This window comes from Penicillium samsonianum (genome assembly GCF_028829775.1).
Source record: "Penicillium samsonianum strain IBT 33392 chromosome Unknown utg000007l_segment0_segment0, whole genome shotgun sequence".
Taxonomy (NCBI): Eukaryota; Fungi; Ascomycota; class Eurotiomycetes; order Eurotiales; family Aspergillaceae; genus Penicillium; species Penicillium samsonianum.
The window spans coordinates 2,367,075-2,380,923 of NW_026643265.1; the positions used below are offsets into that span (position 1 = coordinate 2,367,075).

General features: G+C 48.4%; 4 protein-coding genes across 4 annotated transcripts; 1 reads left to right on the forward strand and 3 right to left on the reverse strand.

Moving 5' to 3' along the window:
• Positions 1 to 1,113: 1,113 nt before the first annotated feature.
• Positions 1,114 to 3,689, reverse strand: N7471_011767 (ketopantoate reductase family protein; the record flags this gene model as incomplete). Its single annotated transcript, XM_057284486.1, has 5 exons — positions 1,114 to 1,765; positions 1,792 to 2,802; positions 2,859 to 3,288; positions 3,359 to 3,399; positions 3,451 to 3,689. 5 exons carry the CDS (start codon positions 3,687 to 3,689, stop codon positions 1,114 to 1,116), a joined length of 2,373 nt encoding a protein of 790 aa, XP_057130752.1.
• A 4,450-nt stretch (positions 3,690 to 8,139) lies between these two features.
• On the reverse strand, positions 8,140 to 10,157 carry N7471_011768 (ATP-dependent RNA helicase SUB2; the record flags this gene model as incomplete). The annotated part of the gene is made up of 5 exons (XM_057284487.1): positions 8,140 to 8,185; positions 8,247 to 8,504; positions 8,559 to 8,919; positions 8,976 to 9,386; positions 9,905 to 10,157. The coding sequence occupies 5 exons, from the start codon at positions 10,155 to 10,157 to the stop codon at positions 8,140 to 8,142; spliced, it is 1,329 nt and encodes a 442-aa protein (XP_057130753.1).
• Positions 10,158 to 10,472: 315 nt separating this feature from the next.
• Positions 10,473 to 11,141, forward strand: N7471_011769 (ribonuclease P Rpr2/Rpp21/SNM1 subunit; the record flags this gene model as incomplete). The annotated part of the gene is made up of 1 exon (XM_057284488.1): positions 10,473 to 11,141. One exon carries the CDS (start codon positions 10,473 to 10,475, stop codon positions 11,139 to 11,141), a length of 669 nt encoding a protein of 222 aa, XP_057130754.1.
• A 1,128-nt stretch (positions 11,142 to 12,269) lies between these two features.
• Positions 12,270 to 12,863, reverse strand: N7471_011770 (uncharacterized protein; the record flags this gene model as incomplete). The annotated part of the gene is made up of 2 exons (XM_057284489.1): positions 12,270 to 12,500; positions 12,588 to 12,863. The coding sequence occupies 2 exons, from the start codon at positions 12,861 to 12,863 to the stop codon at positions 12,270 to 12,272; spliced, it is 507 nt and encodes a 168-aa protein (XP_057130755.1).
• Between the last annotated feature and the right edge of the window lie 986 nt (positions 12,864 to 13,849).

Consider the following 13,849-nt stretch of genomic DNA (forward strand, 5'->3'; position numbering starts at 1 on the left):
TGAGTGGGAAATATGGTATTGGTGTGCAGGTTGGACTTTGAGGTTTGGTTGTTGCACATTATTTGACGGCGGGATTGTTTACTATCAGGCGATCACGTGCCGATACAGATACTCTATCTTATACTTCGGAGGAAATGCATGAGGCATTAGAATCTCTCATGTTTATTAAATATGTACTCGGACTGGAATAAACTGTAGCAACCTCAACGATATAACGGAAAGGTCTATCAATTCGTGTGCTCCTTGGAAGAATAAAGTGCTGTTCAAAAGACGCAGCGAAACTCAACACTGCAGTGCACCCTTCATTAATTTTCTCAGCAAAGCGCGAACCCAGCAAGCAGATCAACACAACTCAATGAACCGAATAAATTCAACCCCCGCTCTTTTGGAATGCGCCAGAGACCAGACCAGACCACAAAATCAAAGACGAGGCCGTTTGCATCAAGCCGTATGAGAGACAAGGAAAAAGACATGACAAATGAAGGAAATACCCGGGGGGAGCGAATGATGATAAAACAGACAAAATGAAGACAATAGGCGTATACGAGTCTAGATGGGAGGGAAAAGGAATGCGCCAGCTGATAGTATACAGTCATGCAGAGAGATGAAAAGGTGGGCAGGGGAGCCGACAACGACGCTATATCGACATGCTGTAAAGATGAAAAAGGAGGTAGGAGGAAGAGAAACAGCAAGGGTAAGGATGTCCCAGTCTAGGCTCGCGTAGTGGCCTCATTAAAAATCGATAATGCCGCGAAACAGGATGAGTATCGATGCAGAGCAAATCACACAAAAAAAGGACAAAACACGCACGCACACCCCGTTATCCCAACCGCACTCCGAAACAGAAAACAGAAAAATGAGCAACGAATACCCCTATGTCCCTCATGTATATGTAAAGAAGCGAGCAACAGAGTATTAACCAGTGCTTCGAAAGCACGGGACCGAAGAATAAAGTCCCCGCATAATGACACCATGATGCAAAAAGGTCCAAACATGACCAATTTCGGCGGACGATGATCGTCCAAGCCGAGGAAGAATGCAATGCCGAAAAGGGAATTCAATCATGGAACGCCGGTCAGCCGTTGGAAAAGGCGGAGAGAAACCCGTTTTTTTTTAGCGAACGGGCGTCGCAATCCCCTGGCCGCCGAGGCTGACCTGACTGCTGTGAGATGAGGGTTCGGAATCAATATTTGCACTGGCTCCACTATCACCACTCCCCGCGCTGGCGCTCGCACTTCCGGTCAGATTCTGATTTTTAGGAGGACCCTTAGCGGGGAACGCGTTGCTCACCCCATAGTGTTGCTCAACTTGCTGCGGCCCAGTCGCGTTTCCTTGTCCTGGAGGATACCGCGGCACCGGCGTACGCATGTTACCAGGAGGTGACGGCTGGCCATTGTGAGGTCCACCAGGGGGGCCAAGACTGTGTTCACGCGCAATTGGAGGGCGGCCCATCCGGGGGCCTCCTGGGCCAGGGGGTCCATGGGATCCCGGGGGTCCGCCGAATGGAATTATAGGAGTCTGGCTGTTTCGCCGGCTTTGTGGGAAGGGTCGAGGTGGGTAGTCGCCCATGTGGCTGGCCGTTAAAGAATTGGCTCGAGAATCCACGTGCATCTGGTTTCGGTCAACGGCTCCATATCTGTTGGAGGAGTAGCTCATCATGGGGTTGTCCATGAGTGAATCATGGAGACCCGGAATTTCTTGCATCACACGTTCACTCGTGCGTTTTCTGCCAAAGTATCGGTTGAAGGCTGATGAGGAAGGGCGGCTGCCTCCAGAGGGAGGGGCGTTTACACCGAATTCGGGGTTTTTACGGAACTGGCTGTGGCTGGGGGGCCCTTGCGCCCTCGGCGGGAAGTCATGCTCATCATATCGACACTGTCAGGGTCGATGTGAGGAATCGCCATGTTATCCATCGGGTCGAAGTAATCCTCATCTTCTTCGTCAAAGGCCGTAGCAGGACGGGAGGGAACCGGTCCACGACGTCCTGGGCCCGGAGGGCCCGGAGGGCCTCGGCGCATGCTCATCTCCTGTTCACGCAGCTGCAGCTCACGTTGACGAAGAGCCAGCTCTCGCTCCCTTAATGTCAATTCAGAAGCAGGGCCAGGTGCTGGCTCGGGGTACGCATTTCCATTCTGATGCGGTATACTTGGTTCGCCCTGTTCATCATAGACAACCAAATGGCTGAATTCCTCAAGTCCCTCCAATGATGGGTCGCGCTGAACTCGGTTGGCGGGTGGCATCGGCACCGGTCCACCTGGGCCTCTCGGCATCATACCAGGGGGTGGGCCTCGTCTTTGTGGCGGGGGCATGCTCATGCCCGAGGGTGTTCGGCTTCCACGCATAGATGGCGGGCCACCATTCATCATGGGTCGCTGCTGTAGAGGTGCGGAAGACAATCTGGGAGGCGGCTGACCCATGACTGATGCAGGTGGAGACTCCTGCCGGGGCTTGTTCTGGTTTGCGATGTTGACGTGGTGTAGCATTGCGTACATTGTTTCGATTCGGGGAACGCGAACATTGGACTCGATTGCCAACTTGATTGGTGACCCTAGGAACGTCTCAACTTCCATGGGGCGCCGGCCCTGGAAATCTGAGTACATTGTGGTCGGAGAGTCCAACGCAATCATTTTTTGGACCGTCTTATCCCGGAAATCGCTGGGGAATGAGCAGCCGTGCGCAGAGGCAAGCTCCACCATCTCGTCAATGATGCCCATTACTAGTGAACGAACACCGGTTTTTTCGAGGAGTTGTGTATGGTTTGGGGTGTCGAACACGACACTCGCGGGATGGAACGCGATCGGGCTGGGAGACATTAGAAAACGCAAATTTTTGATTCAAGCGAATCCAAAGGAACTTACCCAATCATTCGGTCGAACTGCTCCTGTCTAATATTATCCGAAACCTTGCAGTCGACCTGACCGGAGTTCAAAGTCATTGCCAATGCCGCCGCCATATCATTCTGGATTGATGTCGGGATGGAGGAAGATTTGTTAGTTGCGCCCACGTGAATCTCGCTCGAGCTCAGATGTTCGAAGTCGCTGGGGCCCGTTTGGGAGATTTCCACGTTGGAAACGAGAGAAAGGATGACGTTGGTAGGGTATCTTTGCTCAAGATGGGCTTCAATGCCGAGGGTATTTGTGGTATTCACCAGAATACAGGTGTGCTGGGGAGTGACGACGGATTCAATCACGGAGGCAAGGTCGTAGACATCCGGCAGGGCTTTCACGCAGAGGATGACATAGTCGTAGGCATTTTCACGGGATGAGGCTTCTTCGGGAGCACGAACAACTAGATATCAGGACAAGTCAGCCGGGGCTCTGGCTAGGGCTAAAGCCGAGTGTTGAGATCCGAATCTCACCATGTCGGGGTTTGAATCGTTCGTTGCCGAATGCTTTTGATCTGCGGAGGGAATTAGCCATCTGGCTGTGACACAAGAACCTGGATACATACTTGAACGAGACACCGTATTGAGACACAGCATCAAATCCGGATTTCCAAACCAGCGTAACGTCGCAGGAAGTTGTCGCCTGAAGTCGCCATGAGAGAAAGGCAGAGATCGCATTGCCACCGACTACACAGATTTTGGTTAGACGACGAACCATCTTTTTCCCCGTAATGTCCCAGATGTTAAGATCTAGGTTGAAGTTGAACTCACCGGACAGAATGCGCAGACGTGGAGGAGGAGCCATCTCTCAAATCTGGAAGGAACTGGGCGGGAAAGTTCCCAGGTGAAAAGGTCCAGGTTCCCTATAACACGAGAAAACGAGAGAATGGAGGAAAAGAGCGAAGGGTGAGTGAAGGAGAGAAGAGGGAAGAGGATTGGGGGGCAAAAAAAAAAAGGGAAGGAGAGTTGTAATCAGGAAGGATGAAATTCGAATGGAAGTTTAGACCGGGGGGGAAGGAAAAGACAGGGTTGTCCACGTTCAAGTTTCTTTTTGCCGATTATCTTCTCTCTTCTCTATTTCTCTTTTGACTTTACGCTTTAGGAGGAAAAAAAAAAAGAGAGAAAACGATTGAATGCAATCGGTCAACAAAATACCTTTTTCTTTTTCTCCTTGATACTTGCAAGCCCTCAATGATCGTGGACCCCCCTCAGTCCGGAAACGGAAATCAAGGAGCGATAAGAATATTTGACAGAAACTACTAGATGGATGCAGATATTCTTAATCTTCTTCTTGATCTTCTTTCTTTTACTCTCTTTCCGTCTACCTAGGTATTTTGGTTGATAAACACGTTTGGGATCCGTTCTACTCCGTACATAGCAAAAGGCCTAGCCTCTACATCATCTGGCCATTTTGCGGCTCTCCAATATATGGAACAATAGAGAAGACTGGAGTTGTTCTCATATACTACATATAGTATATACTTAAGACACATGGATAGTTAGCAGGTATCTGCAGTTTATAATTATATATAGCAACTTGCATATATTGTATGCTCTTGGGAGTTGGGCATGTGCTCCGTACATATTGGTGCCTTGATAGTCTGATACTATATTTAACTTATTTTCTTTTTCCAATCATACACAACAGTACGGAGTACGGAGTACTGTAATTTTAAATTTGAGTTTACCGGCCCACAAACGTTCTCTCCGATCTGCTTCTGGCGGTTTTTTTATTCTTTTTTCCTTCTCCCGGTATATTGTACTGTTCTTTTGAAGTCTTTCGTTCTTGGGGATTTTCACTCGACGCGTTGTCCACGGGTATGCCGCGTCCGTGGTCTCGTCATCTACCTCCACTCCAAAAATCCACACAAAGTATATGTTGTACTCCATATCTCGGAACTGACGTTGGGCAAGATGGAGACCTGTCAACAAAGTGGCAAAAAATATTTTATAATCGGGCATCGTGCCAACGTACTTTTGTACTTTGTTCCTGAAAACATGTCCGCGGGTTTGTCTTCCGGTATATCATTTAAAACCAAAGTTGACAGCACAATTGTAATCTCTAGTTCCTAAGATCACAACGTATCGGGCACATTCTTTAAACCATTTCAAGTGGAGAAGTCTACTTCGGCTCCCTCTAAAACCCCATACGGAGTACACGGCATCAAGTGTGCATGTATACGGTACCTGGACCGGTACCTGGGGTGGTTCACACAACATGCAGATGAACGCATCAATTTTGTATCCCTGATCGACACCCAATTGACAACCGGACCGATGTACCACAGAATTGTACATCATATGTAGTACAACTTGGAACAACGGTAAGAGGGGTCGAATATCCCCTCTTCCTCACCCCACAGCGACATTCTCTTGAACCTTGGAAAGAATGTTGTATTTCTGGAAGAGATTATTGTGATACAAAGAGTAGAAAGGGCAACCCGATACTTGGCCAAGGATCCTCGCGACTTTTGATCACTTTAGACTCGTTCAAAGCGCCCGACTGGGGGAGGTCAGTAGCTCACTAATCGGTCCTGCACAGGGCAGGAGGCTGAGAGAATTACAAGGGATGTCCAGGATCGACCATCCGCATGCCTTAGAAGGGGGAGGCGGAGTTGGTAGTCCCAGCATACCAAAGTAGTGATCGACGCGCGTGCCGAAGCAATGATGCTTGCAGCTTGTCCGACCGCATCAAGGGATCGGCCCCAAGAGCCTTTCTGATATCGGGGAATTTTTTTGTTTAATCTGATAATAACATAAAAATAGTCCTGGCATTTTATGGCATGCTCAAAGAGTGAAATGCAAGCAATGGCTGCAATGGCTGCAATGTGTCCCTGCTGTTCCGGCCTAACATAAAGGGCTAGAACAATGGATCCATCACATCTCCTGTAGGCCGGGGGGAGGTCTATCACTTGGAACCAGTCCAGATCTCTGGGGGGAACATGCAATGTAATAATAACAAAACAAATCTGCATGTGCGCAAATGATAACCCGTTGTTGTGGTGGAACCGCAATGATGACAATACATCCGACACCCTCTCTTTCTTCTCTCAGAGCTGGAAATAGAAAGAACCGACCGTTGTAAATAGCATTGTATATTCTATTCCATACAATATTCATATGCACATTCAAATATTGATATGTAGTCATGCTGACAGGTGGCAGGGGTACGAACCACGTTTGCGGCAACCCGGAAACAGATCTTCAATATAAGAGCAACATACATATGTACTATGTTGTTCCCCCTTAGCCACAACCGGTCTTGGCTTTAAATGAATCATTTTAAAGCGTTAGGGGAAAGCCACAGATGTCATGACTGCGCCTCAGCCTGGAATATCGTAATTGGGCCTGAAATTAGACTGGGTATATATGAGTACCATTATATTAAATAACATGTTTTACCATAGATTGATCAACATCGAATGCAAGTCTCGTCTCACAGAAACCAAGTTAATCTCACGGGGGGCCCCGAGTGGCCCCTAGATACCTTCGATAAACCCTAGAGCCATGTGCAGCTATGGTCGAATTCTCTCGGAAGCTCACGGATGTAAAATAAAAAGGAGAGAAAAGCGTGATTAGAATTTTGAACCGTACAGAAAACACTCTGTACTAAATGGGTCCCTCGATCATATCAGTGCAGGGCCATTGGCCTATCATAATTTCTGATCGACCCCGTCTCACGCTATTTCCTGTTGTGTCTAGTTGATTGGGTTAGCGGGGTGTTGAGATAAACAGAGCTATGTATTCTGTACAGTAATGTGTATATTGTACTCCGTACAGAGTAACTAACTAGCTACTTTGCATGTACTCTGTACTTTGTACGTTGTAGCTGCTTGGTTACGAATATGAAGCATCTTCAAATCACGCGGCGAATGCCGCAGACTCTGCACACCTTTGTATGAGACAGAGCCACTCACAGCAGCAGCCGACGCTAAAGCGAGACGGCCCCCTGGACATTTAACTGAAAATCCGAGACAGGGTTTGGACGGTGTCTCTGCCTTGTTTTCATGATGCGCTATGCGGTGCCTTTCCATCTTCTAGTGCTTTGGGCTAAGCCACTTTTTGTGCTTTGACTTTGATTTTCGTCTCAAAAACAGGGTAATTCATTAGGTACCTGTATTTTATATTTTAGTCTTCTTTTATTTTATGTGCTTTGTTTATGCTTTATACTTTCTACATATGTACCTAGGTGGTTTTGACGTTTTGTGCGGTCAACGGTCGTACATATATATGTTTCTAAGGCTATGTTCACTTCCAAAGTTTAACTCGGAAAGGTATACAAGGCGCTCAGTACTTCGGAGTAGAAAATCTTGATTCTTGACAATTATACCCGGATCATCCATCATTCGTATCCTGCTACGTATGTACTAGCCCCCAGGAATATCCCAATTTCCTTGCCGTGTGTAGAGCTTGACAGTTGTCATGATTTCTCCGCAGCATGCAGGGGAAACCGTAAATTTATGATCAGCTAATACTTATGCTGAACTTGTTGCTAATCAAACAGCATTACATACCCCGACTAGCTGTATTGAAAAAACATATCCCAAAAAACATATCCCAAACATTAAGCACACATATCTTCCCCAAATTCACATCGTGCTTCGAATTAGTCAAAATCACATCGAATACAAGGATCGGGTAAAGGATGGTCAAAGTTGCTAACAAAGGCTCTGCAAGTCAGATTGGAACTGCGACCACCGACTACATACATTCAGCCTGTAGATACATTGCATGGTGAGGGTTTACTCTTGGGCTCCTAGAGCTCCAGGTGGACCGGCTCCGACAGTTATGGGCAAATCACGGGGAACACAGATGATCGGAGATTGAAATCTGGTGTCTATATCCACTCTGACTGGATCGGATACTTGGCAGGGTCTTCGGGTCGTCTGGTTGAAACCACGACCGCAGGGCGGTGCATATTTCTATCTGATTGTCTTCGGCTTTGACTTGTCTTGCAGACGTCGATAACTATGACATCGCAACTCCACATTGAGATCCCAAGGTTCCCGTCAGGATACGGTCAGGATACGGCTAAACAGTCGTGCAGGGCTAACCCATTCTTGCTTCCATTGCTGTTTTCGAATACATGCTGTTTTCGAATACATGGAAGGGTTGTGCCTCACTTCAAAACCACTGTAGGGTAGAGGCAGCGCCCAACGGCGGAGAAAAACATATCAAAACCCGAGCTAGTGCGCCATAACAATTGGAAAGAGGAAAATAAATTTCAAATCAACAAAGTTTTCACCTAGACATGTCTAAGCCATGTAGGTGGTGGAGTCAACACCAGCCTCGGGGTACTCGCTGTGAACATGGTTAGTCTTTTGCCAGAGGGTATTATAATTTGGAATCAAAGGAAACTTACGGAAGGGCAACCTCAAAGCGCTTCTCAATTTCCTTAAGGACCTTCTCGTCATCCTCGTTGCTGACGAAGGAGATAGAAAGACCCTTGGTACCGAAACGACCGGCACGACCGACACGGTGCAGGTAAGAGTCAGCGTCGGCGGGGAGATCGTAGTTGATGGCAAGGTTAATGCGCTCGATATCAATACCACGGCCGAAGACATCAGTGGCAACACAGATACGCTTGTTGAACTCCTTGAACTCCTTGTAGCGCTTGATACTAGATGGGGGTCAGCAAATTGCGGCGGCCAATACCAAACTCAGATGAACTTACCGCTCCTCCTGGCTGACACCAGAGTGAACTGCGATACTGGGGAAGTTGCACTCGCGCAACAGCTTGTCCAGCTCGTTGGCACGTTGGGTGCTCTTGACGAAGATGATGACCTGGTTGAACTCGAGGTTGTCCAAAAGCTCATTCAGCTTGCGGTTCTTCTCCTTCTCGTCGAGCTTGATGTAGTACTGTTGCAAGCCGTGAAGGGTGAGCTTGGTATCATCATCGACATAGACCTCCAGCGGGTTGCGCATGAACTTCTTGCAGATGGGACGAATCTCCTGGGAGAGGGTGGCACTGAACATCATGACCTGCTTGTCGGCGGGAGTTGCACGGAAGATTTCCTGGACATCACGGCGCATGTCTGAGGGAGAGTGTTAGTGGGATGTAATAGTCGAGTCATATCTCGCATGCACGTACCAATCTGGTCAAGCATCTTGTCACACTCGTCGAGAACAAATGCCTTCACGTTGCGCAAGGACAATTTCTTGTCACGGACCAGCGCGTTCAGACGACCGGGAGTGGCAACCACAATGTTGGGGTGGGTTTCCTTGTTGGACAGGAGTTCGACGTCCTTCTGGATCGGGGTACCACCGTAGAAGACCGCAGTCTTCACGTCGGGCAAGTACTTCGAGAAACGGGCGTACTCGTTCTTGATCTGATAAGCGAGCTCACGGGTGTGGCACATGACCAGGATTTGACACTCGCCAGGAACGGGCTCCAATTGGTGAAGGGTGGTAAGAACGAAGACCGCGGTCTTACCGAGACCGGACTTGGCCTGGCAAAGAACATCGACGTTCAAAATGGAAGTCGGAATGCAAACTTGCTGGACTGTTGGAAGGCGAAGCCGATGTTAGATTGGGTTCGACGAAAGAAGAAGCAAAAAGAATATCCGTCTCGCAATGTCCGTCCATCCCCCGACAACATCAAATTGATGCGTGGGCGGTCATCTTCCACCGCTTGATCAAACCACCATGACGGTACGTCACATTCAAAAGCCATGCTTTTTGTGGATATCTTATCATATTCTGCAGACAACATGAGGTGCGCCTCACAAGGAGACAAACGTGATAAATATCAGTCTTCCACCGCGTGCGCCAATCTCCACGAAGTACGTGAGGGTTGGGGACGGAGGCTCAGGCTGAGCGCAAGAGCGCCACAGGACCAAACACATATATATTGTGAAGGGATATTGTCCTTTTCCAGGAGCAATAATCCTCATGTCGTCTGCAGATTCGAAACACGACTGATTGCCAAATACCGACAAAAGAATCTTCCCGAAAGGATGGACGGACGTTGGAGATTGGACAAATGGAGGAACGCTTGTGGGAATAATGAGTTAGACTAACCCTCCGATGGATGTTCGAAGCCGCAGTCGGTGATGGCGCGCAGAAGTTCACCCTTCAGCAGGAAGTCGCGGAAACCGGTGGAGTGGATACCGACGTAGCTGCCCTTCTTGTCGGGACGGCCACCGGTTACAGTCAAGTCGCCCTGCTTGTCGTCATCGCCATTGGTGGCGGCAGGCGCAGCAGTGGTGGCCGGTGCTGTGGTGGTCTGAAGCTCCTCATCAGAGTAGTCGATAAGATCCTCCTCGTGAGACATGGCGACGTAAATAGGCGAGTTTTGAGGGGAAGAGGTAAAAGTATTGCAAGAGAGAGATGAAGTGGGGTTGAAATGAAAAGAAGACAAAGGTAGTAAAGAGAAGAGTATGGACCGCGGGAATGTGGCAGGTCTCGATAGACAAAGGTGTAGGGAAGAAGTCACAAGGCGGTAGGACGAAGACCTCACCAAGGGAGCATCACGTGGTTGTTCCACTTCACCGCTTTCGGCCTAGCGTCAATGGGAAGCTTTTTCTCGAATTGCAGGCTGCAGCAAACAATTTTGAGATCCACTTGTTGATCTGTCGAATTTTCGAGAATGGCCAAAGCCAAAGGAAAGAAGGAAGCCAAGAATTCCAAGAACTCTCAGAGTCATATTCAAGCACGGCTGGATTATCTACACCAAGCCACTGCATATTTCGAGGACAAATCTACACTCGCCAAGGGTCAGAACGCCAAAGTTCACAACAATGAACACACCTCAGTTGCTGGTCATGTTGACTCAGGGGGTAATGGTCACACAGTAGATACCCAACAACAAGTCTGCCCTGTGAATCAAAAGAAGACTCAAAAGCCATTGAGAAACCTCTCAAGGGTATGTGTATCACATCTACGCGCCGTGGCAATGAAGACGCAGATTCGGCTGCCGGTCACACTAAAGAGATCAGTTTGCAAGCGCTGTGATACAATTCTGACGCCAGGAGTGACCTGCTCGCATGAAACCAGAAACGCAAGTCGCGGCGGCAAGAAGCCATGGGCCGATGTACTGGTCGTCCGGTGCCTCTCATGCGGGACTGAAAAACGATTCCCTCAGACGGAGAAACGTGGGAAAAAGCTCGTTGAGCGCCGCAAGGAGAAGGACTCGGTCTTGCTGCGCGACACGAATGCACAGAAAGTGGATACATCCGCGGCGTCGCAAGGAGAAGTAGTCGAATTACGTGAAGAGAATGTGCCAATGTTGGATGCTGCGGATGTCCCAGTGACGTGAATAGCACCCGCCAAATCCAGTCACTACGCGTGGGGTCACTTCCATATATTGAATCTTACACACTGCACACATAACCAGTGCGGTCACACCTTCCGGGTGCGCGTCAACAGGCCAGTGCGCTCATATCGATGACATGATCAAGGCGCTCTGGTGGAGCCCGTCGACCGCCCTTTTGGTCGGCTTTTACAATGAGATCTCAGCTACAATGACCAGGGGTGTTCATCAAATCAAGGCAATCATATCCACCCTCATCGCCGGAAGAAGTCTCAAATCCAGCGAGTAGCCTCAATATTGCTCTAGCGACCACACCAACGACCTGCTTGATATTCAAATCCAGACCTTGACATTTCAATGCTCATGTCAACCTTGGAGGACGCAATGCAATGCGACGTACGATTCAATCGGTTTGAAGAAACTGTTCCCAATTATATTGCAGAACACCATAAGCCAAGCTATAATCATGCCAGCGATGGAAATGGGCCAACATCAACGCAGAAAAAGAAAACCCAGAGCAATGTACACGCAACATGCAGAGAGGGGAATCGAAACAACAGGGGAAATAGCAGAAGCATCAAATCAAACAAGAAGACACAAAGACGAATCGTGTTTATGCGCTTGAAATCACATTACAAATCCTTCATGATAGTCATCAAATCTCATGGATTTTCAGTACCGGGTGGGAACCGAGTTGTCATGGCCATCGTCGGCGCAGGTCAAGCACCCTTGAAAATACTGCAGTCCCTTCGAGGTCGCATGCTCAACGCCGGTGTCTCGCCTCGATGGTGCCGCGAGGCATGCAGTTCTTTCAGCCAATTGTTTCATAAAGCAGATACCCAGAGTAATAAAATGTGCACATATATGAATACGGTGGTTTGCACGCATTCAAAAAAGAGTCCGTGAGGACACATTCGATATATAGTTTTTTGTTTCTTTTTGTTCTGTCGGCTTTGGTATGTTCTGGGTCGGGTACTTGTGTGGAGAAAATATAGGTGTGTATCGGTCGGACCATCCAGTGGTCGAATAAAAGTGAGATGTGCAGAACGCATGACCGTACACGGTCTTTCGGAGCGCTTCAAGGTAGGTGTGGGTTTAAAGGAAATATATGGAGGGAGTGTATATGGGAAGGCATCACCGTCGGCGCCGAGAACTCTGGTCAATGCGGTGATCTAGGTTCTCGATCCGGCCACGGAATGACTTGACAATATCACGGATATGAGCGATCTTCGCCAACTCATTGTCCAACTCGTCGATAGAGGCCAGGATTTCACGGGTGCGGGCAATTTCGGCATCGGCATTACGAATGACGTTTCCCGCGCGGTCGTAGGTGTTTTGGATGGAGCGCTGCATTTGATCCTCGAGCTAGCAAGAATGTCTTATGTTAAAACAACGAAACGTGATTTCCCGATAATATGGACCTGCGGTCAAGAACCGTGGGGGAAAACATACATATTCGATCCGGTGACTGATCTGAGCCTGCAACCCATCCAGCTGATGCGATAGTGCGCGGAGGCTCATAGGGTCCAGCAACAAACGGCCCTGGCTGCTGGCAGCGCTGGTTGCGCGCGAGCTGGAATTGCTGGTTCTTCCGGTGCCTCTGCCCCTGGCCACCCCATTGCCGGCATGGCCGCCCTGCAAGGCAATTTGCTGCTGCTGTCGAAGGATCTGGATCTCGGAGGAGGTGAGGCCAAGCGAAGTGTCGGGAATCGAGGCTGAGACGGACATTTGGTCCCGGCAGAGACATGCTCCGACCGCGACAGTCTACGAGGCGCCGATCAAACTCGATGTGAGACCAAACGGACCACAGGTCATGATGGAGGATGGAAGGTGTAGAGAGGAGAGTTTGCGATATACTGCAGTCAGATCGGGGAATGCGACTATTGACGGTTAAAGAGGATAGGGAAGCTTCTTTTTTTCCCTCATGAGGAGAAATCAAAAAGGAAAAAAAGAGGCGGAGAAAGAAGGTGTGAGCCGCTGGGAGTTTGGCGGCAACTAAACAGCGCGCGGCTCGAAGAAAGCCAGTTACACTCCCCGAGGAAGAGGCTAGTGAGATTTCTCTTTTATATGTTTTGGAGCACAGGCTCAGGCGGAAATATGATACCTCGGACCTCCCCATAAAGAGGGGCTCGAAGATGGAACGAAAATCAAGAAAAAGCAATATTTAGTACATTATGTATTTCTTGTTTTAGTGTTTTAGGGGTTTTCTTTTGTTTCATCCTTTAAGTACATCTTCGACGTTTTTTTATATCGGATATCGCGTATGTTAGGCTAAATGCTGGACTCTGCACCTATCTCAAAGAGGTGGAAGTATCAAGAGGCTCTGCAGTATGTCTAACAGAAATATAAGAGAATCAAGAGCAATAGTCAATAATATACTAATATACATATATATATGCAATGATAACATTAATTATAGTGATGCTCTGGGAAATATATAAATCAATATAAATGTACACTGTATGTATGTACATAGTTCCAATTCCGAACCATGGTAGCTCTCTCTCCACTTAGTTTCTCTACGGAGAACTGCAGCGACCAGGTGAGACTTAACTTTGATTGGGCTTAAAATACACCGCTTCTTTCTCCGCTTTGACTGTCTATATATGACTAGTTAGGTAGTTTTCTGCCAGACAAAAATATACAGGACTTGACCTTGGAACTCTTCCGTGGTCGCTGCGCCGCTCTGTACTTCACCAAATTCCAACTTCAAC